This window comes from Anas acuta, chromosome 3, assembly GCF_963932015.1.
Source record: "Anas acuta chromosome 3, bAnaAcu1.1, whole genome shotgun sequence".
In the NCBI taxonomy this organism is placed as follows: Eukaryota; Metazoa; Chordata; class Aves; order Anseriformes; family Anatidae; genus Anas; species Anas acuta.
Window position 1 is genome coordinate 6,592,613 of NC_088981.1, and position 19,587 is coordinate 6,612,199.

General features: G+C 45.1%; 1 protein-coding gene across 6 annotated transcripts in view; it reads right to left on the reverse strand.

Moving 5' to 3' along the window:
* Positions 1 to 747: 747 nt before the first annotated feature.
* The window catches only part of BFSP1 (beaded filament structural protein 1), an 82,370-nt gene continuing 63,530 nt past the window's right edge, over positions 748 to 19,587 (reverse strand). For 5 of the 6 annotated variants that reach the window (XM_068675444.1, XM_068675442.1, XM_068675443.1 and 2 more), the window contains 7 exons: positions 16,236 to 16,296; positions 13,532 to 13,627; positions 12,608 to 12,700; positions 11,801 to 11,908; positions 8,876 to 9,096; positions 6,861 to 6,946; positions 748 to 4,920 (listed from right to left, as the gene is read on the reverse strand). In XM_068675444.1, the coding sequence (XP_068531545.1) occupies positions 3,977 to 4,920; positions 6,861 to 6,946; positions 8,876 to 9,096; positions 11,801 to 11,908; positions 12,608 to 12,700; positions 13,532 to 13,627; positions 16,236 to 16,296 (1,609 nt within the window). In that variant the 3' untranslated portion in view covers positions 748 to 3,976. Of the gene's footprint in view, positions 4,921 to 6,860; positions 6,947 to 8,875; positions 9,097 to 11,800; positions 11,909 to 12,607; positions 12,701 to 13,531; positions 13,628 to 15,442; positions 15,566 to 16,235; positions 16,297 to 19,587 lie in introns of those variants that run through there. The other variant, XM_068675447.1, reaches the window with a different exon arrangement.

Here is a 19,587-nt window from a genome sequence, read left to right on the forward strand (position 1 = left end):
CATGAACTGGAGCTCATGAGGCATAACCCTAAACTCTGTGAAGTTAAATGAGGGGACAGGTTTGTTGGTGGCTGTTTGGAACCAAAGGGACTGCGCTGACTTCAACAGGTTTTCAGGGAAGGCACAGAATTCTCAGAAAGAGCACCATGTACAGATCAGAGGGAAGAATTTACCATATATATTTATTTATGCACACTCCCGTATATCTAAATGCATAGAACACCCCAGTGGTATCTCTCTCTCTCTCCCCATATTACATACAATATGTATATTCACAGTATGTTGCATATATTTGCTTACAAATATCTACAGAATTACATATGGTATGTAATGTATAACACATACACACACTTACTTTTTGTGTATGTGTTCAAAGAAACAGAGAGAACTGGAAGCTACTGAAGGACTTCTAAAATGTGGAAAAAGTTTTGGAATCAGAAATGTCCATGTGGAAATCTTAAATGAATGTGTACATTCCTTTCCATTGCATTCATGTGATTTTGCAAGGCTGTTTCATCATTAAATATCTTATACAGCAACAAAATAACTAGATGGTTGTTCATATTTTCATAATGTTGACTTATTATATTAAGCGAAAGATCACAACAATGATAAATAGAAATGGTGAGTTTTGATATAAGTATATATAAAGTTAAGTGTATATACAATATAGAGATCTACTTCAAATTCTTCAGAATTTTTGCATCAGGGGATTGCTGAAAAAATATGTCCAGTTAGACAAAGTTTTTATGATATTGCTGATGGAAAATAAAGTTTATTTGTTAGTATTTATAATAAAGGGGAAAATGAAGCTCATGGTTTGAAACAGGTGAATATTGTTTAACTAACACCCTGTGATGATGTTTTATAATCTGAGTAAAATAAAGAGCTGTTGTAAACTGGCAGGCCCTATCATCATTGCTTACCCATAGGTACATGGGAGGTAAGCTGATACAGGCGGGATGCCTTCCTAGCCCTCTGCTTTTTATACTTTTCATACTGATAAGGAAATTTGTGTCCCATGTTGGAGACTAAGAAAACAAACACGATCCTACGAACCAGCTGATAGCAGTACGTGAATGGTAACAGGCTTTACGTTAGCTCTGTGACGTGGTGGGATGCAGGAGATTATGGGTGCAGGCTAGGAGGAGCCTTGGGCATTACTTACATGGTTCATCCAGGCTCCAGGGAAAGCTCTGCAAGTGTGCGAGGCTGTGTGGCTGCCGGACTGCTGCTCTCACTGGGGAAGGGGATGGATGCTCAGGACAGACAGTGACATTTTTTGAACCGTATTTCATAAGCAATGGCAGTTCAGGCCCTGAAGAAACAACAGGATCTGCCACAGCAGTGCTTTTCTCTGCTGTATGGAGCACTTTGAGACATACAAAAAAACTGGTTTCCCTCTACCTCCCTACTTCCCACTCACACTTTTGGATACTTTTTAAACACACATAATCCCATAGTACAGGGTGTGTGTGCTTTTGAAATATAATTTCTTACTATTTCTGCAGTAGTAAAAGATGGCCGGGAGGCTCCTTTTCTAGCTGTTATCACTGAGGCAGGAACGTGGCTGTGTTAACCTGTGCCTCAGCCCAGGCTTTACTGAACAGATGCTCAGAAGTATTTCATCATTACACTTCAGCATTTTAGTATTTGAGAATCTGCATTTAAAGCAGCAGTTAATCCACCTATCAGGAGATTTAACAGCACTGTCACTGCCAACAATGTGTACTGGTGCTTTTCTATATCCTTGTCATCTGTATTTCACAATGAGGATCTGCCCATCACCTGCTGCCCTACTGGGCCACTGCTGTGCGTGCATGTGGCAGGCCAGCGATCTGATCAGCATTTAGGCCGTAGAGCTTCGTGGTCCTTGATTTCCCCTGAGGCTGCTGTCAGCGGCGCACTCAGCACCAGCTCGGTTTGAGTCCTGCAGCTCCGCGTTGCTGGTGCAGGACCACCACGTGCTGCCCAGCTCCTGCGCCGCGGGAGCCCCTTTACACTGAGCAGCCACTGACCAGGGCTTATGAGCATCAGAAAAACCTCTGTGTGCCAGCACGGAACAGCTGGAAGTGGCAGGGGATAGTCACACCTGTGGTACCTAACTCAGGCTCTCCTGAAATATTGCTTCCTTTCCATCCACTAAAGGATTTTTTATATTCTGAACATTAAGTTCTCTGTACTGCAGTGAGATTAAGATGGCTGGGGATTACCCAGTTCTGGCTACATGCCGCACGAATCTGTTTGCATCCTGTTTTGTTCCGGAATTATTAACCAGGCTTCCTGTTGCTGCAGACTTCTTTGTACTTGCAGTAGTCACAACCTGCTTCCAGCAGGAGTAACGCTGAGCAGCTGCTCCCAGCTCACCAGAGTGCAGCCTGCGCATGCTTTGATAAATCCCTTCTATGCAGTTATTTACAGTGCTAAGAAACTCAAGATCACCAAAACCTGTAGCAAGAAATGTCTGGCATCTATTCCCACAGCTTTTCAATAAAACAGCATCCAAAAATAATCCTGACTTAAAAAAAGTGACTGTCTGGGATCACCTGTCCCTGGTTTCAAGAATAAGGTGCCATTTCACCAGACAGAACAGCCACAACAGATGCGATACTAAACCTGCACTGGAAGTTACTAAGGAGAAAATAACAATATTGAAGGAAAGTCTCACTGGCTGTGAGAAGACAGTCAAGAAGTCACGAGCTCAGGCTAGCCAGCTCTTTCCTCCCCAGCTGACAGGCATAATGAGATAGAAAGGAAAGCCCTAACAATGCAGTGCACTCGAAAATAAAACTTTAAAAACTCTGCTGGGACGGGAGAAGGAAAAGTGCAGAGCCAACCCAGTACAGCATTTCAATGGGTACTTTACTTTAATGGTTTGTTGGTTTTGTTAAGCCTAAAGTCAAGCTGAGGCCTAAATGATTTACTGCAGCAGAGCTTTAAATCATGCTCTACATGAGCACATCTGCAGGGACTTCTTTTTCTCTTCCTGAGTCAAGGATCTCTGGAGGATGTTACAGAAGTACTGCTTTGTGCTTCTCCAGGAATGGCGACATGGGAAGGCACCACTCGTTGTTCCCTGTGGTGCTGCAGGTGACTAGGATGCAACAGGCTCACATAGCAGAGTTAAACTGCAAAATGCTACAGTCCAAGGAAATGCCTAATGAGAAAATACCAAAATGCAGTCTTTTAAATTTTCTGCAGTCTGCTTAAAAGCTGCTTGCCAATCTTAAATATCTTAATTGTGCTGGTGAAAGAAAAATTAAGCTTTTAGTGTATTTTATAAGGGTTTTCCTTGCTTTACTTTGGTGGAACTTCAAATTTTATTCTGAGAAGATGTGCAGTAAGAGCTTATTTCAAACACGAAGAGTTTCTCTTCATACCCAAAAAGAGCATTCTGCCAAGCTCACCTCTAGTTAAAGACTGTAAATGAGAGAGGTGTGGAATAGGTTACAAAAGTCGGGTTTTCAGCTCCTCCTTTGGAAGGACTCCTGCATACCCAGTCAGGTAACTTTTAATAGCAGAGCCTAGCGTGCAACGGTAAAGGCAACACACACCCGCAGTGGGTATTTCTGTAGAAGGCAAAGCTTTTATTAAAGGAACCAGATGTCACAAGTTAACATTTGCAGCTGTCTGAGAGAGGAGGAATCGTATGGCAGCTAGAGAAGCAGTAGGGGAATATGCACTGGCAACCTGCCCTGGATACTTTGGAAAGCCAGGCAACTCAATAATGGTAATTAATTTCAACTTGTCCTAATCATGAAAATAAGTCGCACAGAATGTGCCTACTGCTCCTCGTCCTGGAGCGTTCTCACAGTTGTTACACCAAAGGTGAGCCTACATCAGACAGGATTGCCATCAAAGTCTCAATCTAGTCCATACCAAACAGCAAAACTCTCACTACTGTATCATTCGGTCAGGAAGAATACATCATTTAAGAACTACGCCAGACAAGTTGACTACTGAGGGTGCGTGTCACTTAAGAGCCTTTGTCGCCCGGTTTCTTCTTGCTTGTCTTCTCTATCATCGTCTCCACGATCATTGCTGTCTCTTCATACGTCTGAATTCTGTCATCGGAAAACTTCTCGATGGACTCCACCACCTCCACCTTCTCATAGCTCATTGAGCCAGGCAAGCCTGCTTCCCTGAAGAGAAGGTCCTGCTTATCTTCGCGGTCATACTCTGCATCTCGAAGGACTCCTGGCTCTGTTGGGCTTATGGGACCTGGGGAAGGAGTTGTTTCAGGCTCAGAGATGTCTGGATACTTTGTGACTTGCTCGATTTTTCCTCTTCTTTTGTCCCATTCAAACATGTCTTCTTTCTCTTCTTCTTTCAGTTTATCTTGGGGTTCAAACTCTTCCCTCCTTTCACAGACATCCCTCTTTTCTGATGGCTCAGTGGGCTCGGGCAGCTCTGGTATGGGCTCCACATCACCACTGATTGTCACCTTCCCATTGCTGGTGGAAACCGTGATCCCTCCCCCAGCCGGGATGGAGGAGGACAAGAAGCAAGGTTCTTCATAGCCTCCCTCCCCAGTTACCAGCACGTAACGTCCTTTAGGATGGGAATCAGTTTTAGCTTCTGGTCGCTTGTAAACTCTTATTTTCTCCCTCACAATGTTACACAATTTATCAAAGGCTTTACTTATCTGGGCTCCATCGGGTACATCCTCTGGGACTATTTCTTTTTCAACAAGTTTTAATCCTTCCTGCCCAGGTTCACATGTGACTGAGCCTTCATGCCTGAACTCCATCTGATCTTGGTCAAGGTCAAAAACTTCCAGAGTTCTTTCATACGTTTTTTCAGGCGAGAGCCCGTCGGTTATGTCTTTAGACATGATCTCCTTTTTCCTGAAAATTTTCTTTGTCAGCGCTTTTTGTCTGGGCTTTACACTGGCAATCTCCTGCATAGCCTGGGTGATATCTAGGGGAGATGAAAACAAAGCAAACAAACAGTGCTGGACACAGCTGCCGCAAACGCTAAAGCCATCCCTCACCCTCACTGCTGTAGGTGGAGACTGAACGCAGCAAAATGTGAGCACAGCTTCCCCTGGCACATCGGACAGATGTTTCTTTTCCTGACCCCCCCTTTGGCCAAGCAGCGATTTGGCATCTGAGACAGCCCCTTCCATACACAGCATGAGGACATGGCGACTTTGCAGCACGACAGGCAGCAGCACAGCACATTCCCCTGTCACCAGGCCTGTATTTGTATTCAGCAGCAGAGTTTAGAGCCTACTGCTGCAGCTGGGCTCAGCACCATCCTCCCAGGCATTGTGGCAGCTCCCTGAGCTGGACAGCAAACCTCATCTCCCAGAGACTGAAGCCACGTGCCCAAAGTCAGAGCCCCAGTCCAGCAGTGGGAGTCAGTGGGAAAAGGCTGCCTGGCCTTGTACAGCTCCACAAGCTGCGAGGGGTTTGGGGGAGTGTGGGGGAAACCCCAAAATCTTATTTAAAACCTTCCCACTATGTGCTGAGTGGCTGGGTGAGTGGTCCAGGCCTAAAGGGAAAGGCGAGCGCCAGCAGCAGCTGCTCCCGTGTTCCCAAAGACAGGTTCTGAGGGTGTCCCCTGCAGGGCCTCCAACAGGACACCGGGGGGATGCCTCGGCTTTGGGTCCCGGTGGGGCTCAGAGCCAGCCAGGCCCCCCCTGCCATTTTGGGGTGGCGGCAGAGGCAGGGAGGCAGATCAGGAGGGAGCAGCACGCAGCAGTGGGTGCGGAGCTGGGAGCCACCCAGCCAGCAGAGCTATATTGCTGCCTCTCTGACTGCTGATGCTCAGCTGCTAACTGTGGGCCCTATCGCAGCTCAAGGAGGCTACTGACTTCCATGGCATGAGTAGCTCGAGCAGAGAAGGCAGAGGGATCAGTACTGGGAATTACAGGAACACGAGGACCAACTGACATTAAGATGCCTTCCCAAAACAGCTGTGCTTGGCCAGTGTCACAGCTACAGGCACATAAAGTGCCCTGTGAGCCTTGCAGGCAACATGCAGAGGTATAGTTCGAGATGGGCCGAATCCATCGATGTTTTATATCCAGTGGGTATAAAACACCCCTTGGCAGGACAGCAGTTATATACAGCTGCTGAGGATTTGGCCTCATACCTCATGGGCCCACTCCGTTTAAAACTGCTACATTTCACAGGACAGCTAGACAAATTACACCTACACTCCAAAAAAACCCAGCCCTTATTCAACAAAAGACAGCGTATCTTCAATCTCAGGAGTGGTTTGTTGCCAGTAAAAACCCAGCGACCTTGGATTTCAGCTATAGTGAGCGATGGTGTGTGCTGTAACTAACTACAAACTCCCTGCTCTATGAACAAACTCCCCTTTTTGTTAAGCTGTCCCCTGTTTAGTCCTGGCCATTCCCATGTCACTGGGAAATGGAACAAACATCCTGGTTCTAACAGGCAATCCTACAGCACAGAGGAAGCTCTCTGTCCCGAAGAGACCAGGCCACGGCACATAAACAGGATGAAAGCAATATCCTCTGCCGGCCTGCTGCACTAACCCTGTCCTGATGCTGCCTGCACATGATCTAAGCGTGGGACGACTTGCAGCAAGCCAGCAAAATACACCCCAGCTCCTTGCACAGTTTCAGGTGCCTTTGACTTTGCTCTATTGATTGGCGTAAGTAGAAAACTGCAAAAATAAGCAAAAAAAAAAAAATGTTTGCTTGTGGCTTTGGCCTTTGACAGCTTGTCCCAAAGGCAGCTGAGCTAAGCTGAAACCGCTGCATTTACTGAACAAGCCTTGAGTCAGGCTGTTGCAGCTGGTGTTCATATGGAAGACAAATGGAAAAACAGCTTAAATTACAGTGATGCTGCTCTTGACAGACACAGGAAGACGTGGCACAGGTTTACCTCTTCCCCTCGAAGCTTGAGGCTGGACAGGTCTATAGATCTGTGTGAAGAGTGTGACTGGCGTTCCTGCTATAGCAGAGTTTAACCTGCCGGAGAAGATGCGCATCGGTCAGACCTCTCCCCTCATTTCCATCAGGAGCAAGTGAAATCGTGCAAAATGAAACACGGAGGTTAAAGAAATGCATTTCTCTGTGATGAGGAGTTAAAGAGAGCAATGGGAGCATGTTCATTGTCTGGGACAATCAATACAGCCACAGCACCTTCAGAGGCGTCAGGCTAGCTTCCACCAGCAGGAGTCGGGAGCAGTACACTGGTAATAAAAACCCACAGCGACACGTTTGTACTTTACCACAGCACTCAGAAAGGATGGGGAGATTTTGGATGGCAAGCAGTCAGCCCAGGCCTGCCAAGACCTGTACGTCAGCAGGAGCTGTGTCTCTGCCTCCCACTTGTGCCTCAGCAAGAACAGGGACCAAGGGGTGTGCCCCCGAGGAAGCGGCCGTACATTGCGATGTGAGGGGGAAAGCTGGCAGCACACGTCAACAGGCACCAGCTCGTTTTCCCTTTTGTGACTTTTAAGAGTGTCTCCCTTTGTTGTGGGGGGAAAAAAGACTTAATAAGTCTCTAAGTCATGAAAAAATAAAGATTCAAGATACAGATAAAAAGCTAGTCTCATGCTGAGCTCCTCCTCAACAGAGGAATCAGAAGGCACCAGGTGAGTCAGACCCTGAGTGTTTTGAGCCTGTCAGTGTATGGAAAAAGTCTTGGCCTATAAGATTTGCTTCAACTCATACACGCTTTTGCAATAGCCTCCAGTCCAGGGCTATGAAAGGGATGCAAAGCTGCACCTGCAGCTCTTTCCATCAGTCACTTCAGTGAGCTCTGCAGTGAGGTGGCTCTGTCTGCCTTTCACCCTGGAGCTGGCTGAGTCTCTCAGAGAAATACACCATCTTTTGCCCTACCGTGTAGCTTCCAACATACATTCACATCTGTTATTTAACTTCTAAAGCATGACAGTAACTTCATTTCAAAGGGAAAAAATTGCTCCAGTGGTAAAATGTAGATTCTCCTATGGCCAAGCTTTTCAGAGGTACCTGTGCAGTGGGGATTTTTCTCTTTGAGTATCTGAAACGGATGTGATTTTCCTGAAAAATCCTTCCTGAACAACAGAGCCTCTTTGGAAGCGTCACAGGATGCATTCTCCAATTGACACCATCACCTTGCAAATGCTGGCCAGTAAAATGTGAGATGTGGTGGAATCACCTGCATATGCCTGACTTCAGAAGGGCAAGAGAAAACTGAGCAGTCTTTCTTGGAAAATATTTGAGCAGTTGGTAGTATTAAGGGTTAAAATTTTAAATGAGAGGCTGGCTTACACACAGACCAGTTACCATATCTGTGGCCTGTGCAAGTCTGCTCTGCCAGCACTTGAGAGAAGATTTTTGCCTGGAGGGAGGACATACACACCATGCAGACACTTAGACCTAGAGCTGTGCCTAGCTTAGCGCTGCAGCTCCTCTTGCAGCCAAGAGAAAGAGCCAAATCTTGACTTTCAGTGCTGAGAATTACCCTAATGGGATACTCCTGATCAAAACACTGTCCAAAATGAGATGCTGGAAGTTGGATTAAAAATCTGTTGCCCATGTGTGAAACACTGAATTGGCTATGAGTTAGTGTCCTTCCCTGCATCTTCTGGATGACCCAGGGCAGTGGTTTGGGCACCCAGGGGTCTGGCCCTGCAGCAGCAGCCCATGCAAGTGGCACCAGCCGCTGCTGTGAAAGCCCAGCTCCTTGCCTCTTGTGAGGCAGATGGGCAACATCTAGGGAGCCAGTGCTCCTCTGTTGATTTAAGCACAACCTGCACTTTTCTTTACCCTTTTCCTCCCTTGCCTGAAGAGTGGCTTTGCTGTGAGGAGTGCTTTGCTTTACAGGACATTTGCCCTTGAACAGACATTTTTTCAAATGAGATGGAAGAGATCAGCAGGCCCTTTGGCAGCGTACAAACCCAGCCTTACCGGCTGTCCTCGTTCTCGATGATGCGTTTGTAGCGTTCCAGCTCGTTCTCCAGGGACTGCTGGTAGATCACCAGCTGGCGGCAGTCGGTTGTGTACTTCTCCAAGGTCCTCTCAGCTTCTTCTATCCCCTTTCTGAGGTTTTCGATCTGCTCATTGTAAAGCTGAATTTCGTCGTCGTAACTCTCCTGGGTGTTTTTAATCGCTTGCTCCAGCATGGTTGTCTGGTAGACAAAGTTAGTGAGTGAGTAAAAGAATCAGCTCTAAATTATTTGGCATCCCCACCTAACAGGCATTTTGTCTAACAGGTATTAACTGTTAATAAACAGCTTTATTAAGCTGTATGATGCTGCACTGCTGACTTACAGTTTCACCGTGTTTGTTTAGTTATTCAAATCCAATCCATCTCCATCCCCTCGTCTATCCCTGGTCTCCCACTACACAGTCTGAAGCAGGGAAAGAGCTGTGTCATGTCTCCTTCCCCGTGCACAGGGGACTGGCTGACATCTCACTGCATGAGCTGCAGCTCACCGTGGGCAGCCTGTGAAGAGTGGGCAGAGTCTTAAGAGAAAAAGGAGCTGTCTCTCATCTCTGGTAGGCAGAAAGAGCTTAACAGCTGGGAAAATGTGTGCAGGCAAAACCTGTTCTTCCTTAGCTGTGGACAGACCAAGCACTGGAGGATAAGGAAGGATCATTATAAGAAAGAAAGAAAGAAAGAAAGAAAGAAAGAAAGAAAGAAAGGAAGGAAGGAAGGAAGGAAGGAAGGAAGGAAGGAAGGAAGGAAGGAAGAAAGAGAGAGAAAGGAAGGAAGGAAGGAAGGAAGGAAGGAAGGAAGGAAGGAAGGAAGGAAGGAAGGAAGGAAGGAAGGAAGGAAGGAAAGGAAGAAAGGAAGAAAAAGCACTACCCTTTTTCATTTATTCCTGGGCTTTTTGACTGTAGGAAAGAAAAAAAGGAAAAAACAAACAAACAAACAAAAAAAACCACAAAAAACAGACTTTGTGCAGTAAGGCCTAAGTAGCAGTCATTGGAGTGCACACTAACCAGCAGGTGGCGTGAGTTCCTTGCAGAAGCAAGGGACAGGACTTACAAGTGGGCTATTTGACTGTGTAATTCTGGTCTTGCTTTAATCTGCTGGTTTTTGGCTATTTATCATAGTTTCTTTATCACTTAGGACTTTCTTTTTCCTTTTTCAAACACTTTTTAAAGAGATGCTTTCACAAAAAGCTAATGGGACAATAACTGGCTAATGGATTCTTTAATAATTGATTGATCCATGTATGTTACAGGCAAGAGTTTCAAAAACGTTTTAAGAGCCTGAATTTAGGAGGTAAGTCCCTTGGCATTAATTTGTTTATGCTGTGGTGTCAGAGTGCACCAACAGGTGAACCCCTTCTGCGTTCAGTGATCACAAGGTGGAATCCATAACCTGGGTGCCATGTGGTTGTCATATTCAGAAATATGAGAGCAAAGGCCCTCAGAGACAACTCAGTCATCAGAGTGAGCCTTTGCTGTCACAAGCAACCATGTCATTGCCTTCCAATCATGTATTTCACTCTTTTAATCTCAAAGTGTGAGAAGGAATCAATTAATAAATTATCACTAAATGGGACATGAAGATTTCATTTTGAAAGCAGCACGATTAATTCCCCAAAGAGCACATCTCTTCATTTGCCAGCAGAAGGGTGATTTTCTCCTCCTGCCTCTATATTGATTTGTGATCTCACTTGTCACTATATTGATTCCTGCCCTCGCTGGAGCACATTTGTCCTTTCCAACAAAGCATCAGACAAGAGTAAGAGACTGAGGAAAAGACCTGGGGGTACCACCATCCCCATGTACTCTAGTGAGAAAAGTTATGCCCTAAAAGTTGGAGCTGCTGCTACAGCCATCTAGAAGAGTCCAAAATCCCACCACAAGGTATTTTATTATTGTATCAGCCCTTCCCACACATACAGAGGACTGACAGCCTGAGGCACAAAAGAAGCTGCACTTGGAGGGTATAAGGTGATCATTCTCTCACCCTATCTGCTAAGAAAACATTCAACTGTGATGAGGTAGATCTGACATTTGCAGTTCTATGAGGCTGGTTTCAGCGCAGCCTTCAGCTGCTACCCCATCTCTTGCCTCCTTTGTCCTCGCCTCCTGCATCTTGGCACTGCTCACTCAGACACTGGCTGGAGGAGGAAGGCTGATTTACTGCAGGCTTGTCAGGGAGATGGGCAGGAGCAATGAGAAAAATGAGTAAGCAGTAAGAAATGGGCAGCCGTTTTCTGCAAATGAGGAATTGGCAGAAAGCAGCTGTTTTTGCTGTTGGTAGCTTCTAAACACAGGACAGGTGCTATTTAGTGCTCGTTAGTGACAGGGATGAATGCATGATGCCAAACACAGCTGGACACCTGTGTCAAAGGACATTCAGTTTTGATTACCAAGTCTACCCAGCTGTTCTCACAGCAAGCTCAGCATCCAATGTGGCACTGACGGGAAGCACTGGGCAGAGCCCCGAAGATCCCCCATCATTTTTCATGGGGTCAGCTTCCAGCCTGACCTCAGTAAGACAGTGAAACCATCCTTGCATCACTTTTCTATCCACAGCCTCCTGCTGACTCGACCCCACAGAAGTTTATCTGTGATGTGGAAACCTTCTCCCACCAGCTGCTCCACTAAAGTTGAGATGGCTTCATCATGGCCAGGACACCCACTGCACAGCCCTGCCTGGCCATCAAAACCCAATAATTTGGGCCGCCAAGAGAACAAGAATGAAAGATCTGCAGGAAAAGATGGAAACCAAAAGGAAAGCACAACTCCAGGTCTCCAACTCCTCTGTGCTCCCAAAACCCTGTTAAAAGCCACTCAGATTTACCATGAGGCCATGGAAACAGCAGAGTTTACAAGAATTGTGGTTGTGTTTATGGCTAGCTATGGCAGTACCTCTGTCTGCAGCTTGTATTTTTGTGCCTGTAGCTGGCAGAGGATGCTCTTGTATTCCTCCAGCTGGCTCTGTAGAACAGGGATCCTCCTCTCTGCTATCAGTTTTTCCTGGTTGGAAGAAAACAATGTGGACAGGAACGTAAGTTTCACACCATTAAAAACAGTCAAAAGAAATTGCTACTGAAAACAAACCATAAAGGCAATCAGAAAATGGCAAAAGACACATAGAAAACTCAACAGTGAACCTCGAGAAAAGCCTTGTGGCATGACTTTATGAATAAAAGACATCATATGGCAGTGCTGTAAAAGTACGGCTTATGTTGAAATTAGACTCTATGGATGTAGCTGTTCACATCTTCTTCCAGCTAATAAATGTGAGCATAGCCACTCACATTGGTGGGAATCACCAAATTTCCATCCTGTCCATAGCAATTTATTTTATTTACAAATTTTTACCACATCTTGACCCTCCCAGACAAGATTTACTGTCTGAAAATACTCATACGTCCTGCCAGCTCCTCCTCAGACAGGAGCACAGCTACTTGACCATCTGTGCCCCAGCCATTTCTGGGGCTAATACCCATGCTGGCATGCACCCGACCAACACAGTGCCCCTTCTCCTGCCCACTTCAGTTTTCCAAAGCTAGAGTTAGGTTTTCTCTCCTATTCAGAATCCAGTAATTAATCACAGTTGTTGCGGTTTTCAGCTAAGTAGTTAGAGGATCAGTCAGGCTTTAAGAATAAACATGGATTCTTTTTTACTTAGTACCGACTGTGCAGTATGCATTTACTGACAGCAATGCTTACCTCAGATATGCCAGTGGTTATGGGGGACACGCGAGGGGTTGTCTGGATGATCTGCTGTAAAATATTGACGTAGGTCTGGATTTCCATAAGGTTCTGGGGTGAAGTAAAAAACATTTTCATCAGCAATTGTCATAGCAAGGTGCTTCCTGCAATGTTTTACACTTCTGGGGCCTGTTCCTAGATATTTAGTTCTTTCAACCCAGAGAAGTTCAGGTTATGTTAAGATGTATTTTTTTCCATGAGGTTTTAGTCCTGATTTCAACTGCAGGTACTATGAGTTTCACCACATTTGGGATACATTACAGGCATTTGTCTAAGTGACAATACACTTCACAGCCTTACTTAAAGACTATGTAATTTCTCTTGCAAAATAAGGACCAAAAGATACCTTTGCATGTGGTCCAAAAAAGTGAGCCTCTTCTTTTAAAAGTGGCAAAGATGGGACCCTGACCTGGTACAAAGCCCTGCAGCTCTCCCAAGAAGGAGAAGGGAGCTGCATGTATTAAAGCTGGCTGCAATTTAATTATCTGGCCACAGGCTAATGGCCACAGATTAACTGGAATGCTGACCCAGAAGATCAGGAAACCCTCTCTTACGAGAGCAAGAGCTTCTTAGCATGAACTATAAGACAGCTTGACTGGCCTGCTGTGTTGAAATCATGATAACTGGTCAACAAATGCAAAATATTGCTACAGCTGTCAATGTTGGACCCTGAGTGAGTCAATTTGGATGCCTGCAGCCATCCAGCCCTTGGGATCCATCCCACACTGCAGTGTGTTGTGATCACTGAATATACAAAGTGCTGCATTTATGCACTAAAACACAAACTGGATGTGCTTTAATTGGCCACTGGAACAGACCGCAGAGAAGGGCAAAGCCTCACACATGTCTCCAGAAGAAAGACCTGAAGACCCAGCTGGTTACCTTCTTGTATCTGTCCTTCGTGGCATTGATGTCATCCTGCAGGAACTGGGACTCAATCTGCAGCTCCAGGTTGCACAGCAGCGCTTCGTCCGCTTCCTGCAAGGCAGAGACACATCTCAGTACCCACGGCTGCAGTGCCACAAACCCACAGCGGGAATCGTCCCATGAGGGCAGCAACCTGAGCAGGGATGGGAAGCCTACTGGGACAGCAGAAGGGCTATGAAACCAACAAGTAGACACTTTATACACCACGTTCTCCCATTGCACACCCTGCTTTTCTGCACAAATATAGTGTACAATGCAGTTTAGCACTGGCAGTGTTAAAACATGTTTATCATATGCTTTCTGAATGCTGGGAGCCAAGCAATAGACACTATGAAACACCGATGTTTGATGCTAAATCTTGCAATGGGGCGTGAGTTTTAAATGGATGGCATCAGCACAGTAAGGCATTGATTTCTCCGGTATTTATGATAAGACCTAAAGTATCTTGATACCTTTTTACTATTCCCAGAAAAAAATCTGTTATGAAATAAACAGACTGGTCTGAACTATTTTCACTTCTCCTTTTGGTGTGTTCTTACAAATCACAAATGGTTTGGACCCATTTCTGGAACTAAACATGACAGATGAGCAAGACCCGAAAAAGTCAGTTTGCTGCAGAAGCTTCTATTATATTTATATGCATATATATACGTGTAATTATATATATACATAAAAAAAAAGACTCAAACTTGACCTCGGTGCTATAGACTAGAACAGAACAAGAAATCTGAATTTCACCATCTGCATTGCTCACAGTAGCTTGGAAGTTGCTACAATTGTTATTTCTCAGAAAACTTCACTGTACTTCACAGAAGACCTAAGTGGAAATGACTGTGTAGTTTGTCCAACTGAAAAGTGGTGGCTTTATGGTGCTTTATAGCTGGAAAGCCTTTACTGAGCTCTAAGACATCGTACCAGAATAGGAGGGTTCGTGGTCCCACCCCAGCCCCCTTTTTTTTTTAAGAAAGCAACAATTTAGGGAGAATTCAGTGAGTGTCACCCCAGATGTTGCATTTTAAGAGCAATACATTTAAAAAAAAAGGATTTAAATGAGTCCCTCTAAAATTACGTACGTGTCATTACCAGCTGCAATTATGCCTCAGCGAGTGTATCATGCATTGAAAATAAAGCACAAAAATCCATGGGCGCAGCATGTGACTGGTAGAAGGGGATTTTTCTTTTTTACATGCACAGCATGCTCTGTTCCAAAAATGTGTGGATGTTAGCTGTTTCATTATGCTGCCGAGCCTCCCAGCCAGGCTTGCTGACGCGCTCGGAGGCCACCCATGTACCCGCTCTGCTCTAGAGCCATCTCCCTGCTTTGTGGGACAGCAGCTAATCCAGACCGGCACATTCGGAGCCAGTCATCACGAACGCACGCTGCTTTTCTGCACTCCTCTGCTGTCCTATTGAGAAGAAGATCAGTACAACAATGGGGATGTTAGGAGGCTTGTGGAGAGCCAAAAAAAGCCCCCAGGTCCCTAGGTAAGCAAATATTTCTGCATGTAATAAGCAAAAGCAGCATCCAGCTTTCCAATGTTCCTTCAAAGGGGAAAATACTTTTGTTTTTTGTTTCCCTTGCTTTCAGATAGGCTGGTCTCACTGGTGATGGTTTACAACACAACAGCACAGTGTATCAGCAGAACAGAAAGCTCCACATGAGCTTACGCAGGAGAAAGAGGCCAAAAGCCAGCAAAACAGGGGAAGGAAATAAAGGACCCTTTCATTGCAATTGTTCCTCCATTCCAAGTTTTAACACAACATCTCTTCTCCATTTGCTTTAAACAAATTCAGAGAGCTGTTTTGGCTTTCCCCGGGAGGCAGTTTGGATGCTACATACTATCTCTGCAATGGTCTTTCTTTCACCTTCGCTCCCAATTCTCTTCCACAGAGAACCACAGACACAAACTGGAAGGAAACTGAAAGGGTTCCAGCAGAGGCGGTTCTTCCTGTGATGCTGCTTGTCATGAAGGCTTGCCACAGGTTTGAAAGCCACTGGTAAGTAAGGCAATACTTAAAGAAGCCCAGAGGAATGCCTGGAAAGGAAACAAGTTTAACATCTGCACCTGCAATTTGCTTGAAGTCGGCCCTTTGGTTACAACACCTTAACAAAACGTGTCTTTGCTGATGTAAGAAGACTGCTGCACTGCTGTACTGATCCCAGTAGCAACCCTCTCAACCAAAACTCTCATCTTCAGCAGAATTAGCCTTACGCAAACCTCGAACTAAAATCTAACAACCCCCATGGATGTAATTACAACTAAAATACTGTTTATTTAGGGAAATCAGCTCCTACTCTTTAGGACTCAATAGGGCAACAGACCATACGAAAGAATGGTGTCCAATTAGTGACCTGGCTGGATTAAACTAAAGGCCCCCAAGGCTTAAAACAGCAGTCAGACACCACCAAAAATTTCAGTGGTGCCTAAGCAGTCAAAAAATAAGGGGAAGGTTTACGAGACAGAGAGAAAATTTCAGAATGGTCTAAAAAATGAGGCATATTCCCAAATGATTTTGCAGAACTAAGGCAATTCTTCAAAAGAAGAAGGTCACAGGGACTTCAAAACAGCTTGCTGGAGTAAATGAAACCACAGAAGAAAAAAAAAAAAAAGAAAAAAAAAAGATGAAGACCTTTTCTTTTCCATTTTTCCAGGTTTACCTTATTGAGGCGTTCAAGGGTTTCTTTTAGCTTCTGCTGATATTCACGTTCATTTCTGTACCTGCAAACAGAACAAACGAGATGAAGTTCAGTGGCACATCCTTCTGCAAACTGCATTTTTATTTGCACTGTCATGTACAATATATGCTTAACATTAAAACAAAATATGAACCTTGAATGGGGCCAGAAGATTTATTTATGCATTACTATTACTTTTTTTTTCCTTTTTTCTTCGATCTCCTTTCTTTATATGTCCTGAAGAATGAACAGCCAATGCTATTCCCACCTCTTCCAGCATGACTCAGAAAGCCAACAGGAAGGGCTCACTCATGGGATCTGACCAGGAACACGATGGAAGAACTCGGCAGAGCAAAGGAAAGGGTTCGACTTGGTGCTCTAGATTCCCAACTTCTCCTTCTTTTGAATGATATTACCTGGGCAGGTCACTGGGCTGTTTTCAATTCTTATTGTGAACAGCAAAGAAGCAAATAAATCCCATGAGGTTTCATTTCATCGTCATTCCTACAAATTTCCGCGCCTCCTCTGCCAAGTGCCGTTTTCTAACTAAACTAAAACAACGTCTTTTTTGCCGAATTGTATTAACTCAAGCTCCACTTCCAAGGATACAGATAAGAACATTCAGCTTCAAAAGCAAGACTGCCTTTGTATCTGTTGTTTATTAAGTATCTCACCTCCAACCAATCTTCTATCTTATAAATTGTGTGTACTCAACAAGGAAAACTTCATAAACTTCGACAATTTCTGGCAACTGGGAAAGAATAAAGCACGTTGTGGCAGCTTGTGAAAATTAAAAGTATCACTACACTGTAATGCTGGGTTTACACTCCTAGTAATAAAGAAAAAAAAACCAATAGTGCCAGGGTCTGAGTCCTGATGCCTTTCAGGCCTGCTCCAATCTGGCTGATTGCTGGGTCCTCATTCAAAACTCCTTCCAACGACCGGAATACTCAGCTCTGTTTTCCTTCATTCTCAAACAACCCAAATACCTGCTCTGCCACCCAGCCATCAGTCCACCTGGCAGCCTTCAGCTGCACATACAGTTAGCAATGTGTGATTTCTCTTGGAACAAGGACTGCTTCTAACTGATTTTCAACGCACGCCATAAGCTCAACGCAAAAGGGGTAAGGGCCTCTTAGAAATGCTTCAGAGCCCTTATGGTGAAATGTGCATGCCCCTGTGATGCTGAAATGTATGTAGGTGCAGTGGCTAACAAACTGCAGCACTGTGCTGCTTCAAACCTGATTTCCACATTCGAGTAGTGTTTAAAAGAGGTCATATGTTTCTTAGATGGTTGCTGGCCAGCCTTTCCTGGTCCTTCAGAGCCATGAGGTTCGTTTACTTTTTTGAAAAGAAAAAAAAAATCTTTCTCACTCAGTCAGGTAGATTTAGGGATGCAATAAACCTCCTTAGACTGTGTTAAAAAAAAGCATTATTCGTTGTTTTTTGCATCGGGGAAAAGAAATGGAGTGGATGGAGCTGCCAGGTTCAAACAGAGCAGAACAGAGCCGTGAAGGTTCCCATTACCTCACCTTCCTGAGGTTAACAGCTCTCTGCTGGGGCACTTACAGATTTACAGACATTTGCTAAGCCCCTTGAACCCTTGTACGGTTACAGGTGCTGGCCTTGTGAGACCACTGGGCATGCAGGAGGGGAGCCTGATGCCAGGCTTGGTTCTTCACCTGGGAAGCACAGCTCCAGCAATGCCGTAAATAACTTCTCCCAGCTTCAGCTGACAAACAGGCTGTGTCTGCTCTTGGAAGATGGGGCAGGGCAAGGCCCTTTTTATTTAGACCTTGTCCCTGTTGCAGTGCAAGGGCCGGCATCCCTTCAAAGAGAAAACATTCACAAGACACCCACCCACTTAGTGAGCTTCAGTGGCTGGATACTCAATTTGGTGTCAAGCCTGTGTCTTCAACATGAAGAGGGAACAAATGCTGCCTCTCTGCCGAACTCTGATGAACTCTTCCAGCAATACAGGAGGAATCTTCTTGGCTTGCCACAAGCCAAGACAAAACTTTTCTACTGCCAAGTTTTCTACTGACAAGTTTCTGAGGCACTTCACTAGACTTTTCTTAACAGAAACAGTAGAAATTAGGGGGCCAAAGAGAGCACAAACTGCAAATGCTGGTCCTACAAGGATGACAGACAGGCTAATAATGTTTGCATTTTAGCAAACCTTACAAGCTAGGATGAGCCCCGTGCAGGCTCTGCTCTGCCGATTTGTGAATACATTGCTACCTGCATTAGCAAGAAGCTGCTGTCAAGTGGCTCACAGCCATGGTGCAAGATTTCAGCACTCTGAGGAGTGGATGGAGGGAGGCAGGACCTCCTCACCTGCAGCTGCAGCAGATAAAGCTCTCTGTACCACCAGAGAAGTGGTGGCAGTGCAGAGAACCCCTGCTGACAGGGTTTGAAGATGGCTTTGCCAAGTCCCCACATCTCTGGTCATCCCAGCTATCACGTTTTGTTACCTCTCATCAGTGTTGGGTCTCCAGTGCAGCCCCAGAGGGTGTCATCTTGTCTGAGCATCACTGCGCCGCACTGATGGGAGAGCCAAGCGCCAATTTCTGTGCCTAGCGACTTCCAGGGAATTGTACAGGCAAAACCCGCAATATTAGCACTGAATGCATTCTAAATGAAATGGTCGATTAGCAGGACTTTTAATTCCTGAAGTTAATTAATCCTGTTCAGTCAGGGGTGCTAAAACCCGGGTTTCAGTATCCTTCTGGATCTCATGGAGAGAGAAATACAGTCCTTTCCCACAGACAGATGTAATGCTGCTGTAATAATGATGCTCAATAAAATTAGCATAATTAGCCCTTTCATGAGCTGCATCCAAACAATTCTTAGCAACGCTTTTTTGCAAATTCAAGAGAAAGAATTATCCACTGGCACAGTCTGAATTATTCATTTTAATGTGAAAAGCTATGAATGTGGCTACAGAAGACTTAAAAATAAATTTAAACAGAAGATCTACTTTCCACTGGTTCGTGCGCATTTAATTTCACAGACACAGTGGTCCCAGTGCCTACTGTGTTTAAATGTAGCTTTAAAAGGTGTGGTTATAGCTATAAATCTACTTCCCAAACTGTGAGTGTGAGTAAATGAATGGGCTGCAAGAGTAAAATTCTTTATGTTAGTGAAAAGCCCAGACATTTTTCAATAACTGGTGCACAACGTGGCACTCTAAGAGATTTCATTAATCCCAACATGCTGAAGTAGGTGCTTTATGTCCCCAAATGAATCAAGAATCCCCTAAGCTGCAAGTGCAGCGAGAGCACCGTGCTGCCACTGAACATGGAGTGGGGTGGGAGAGGTCTGCAGCACGGGA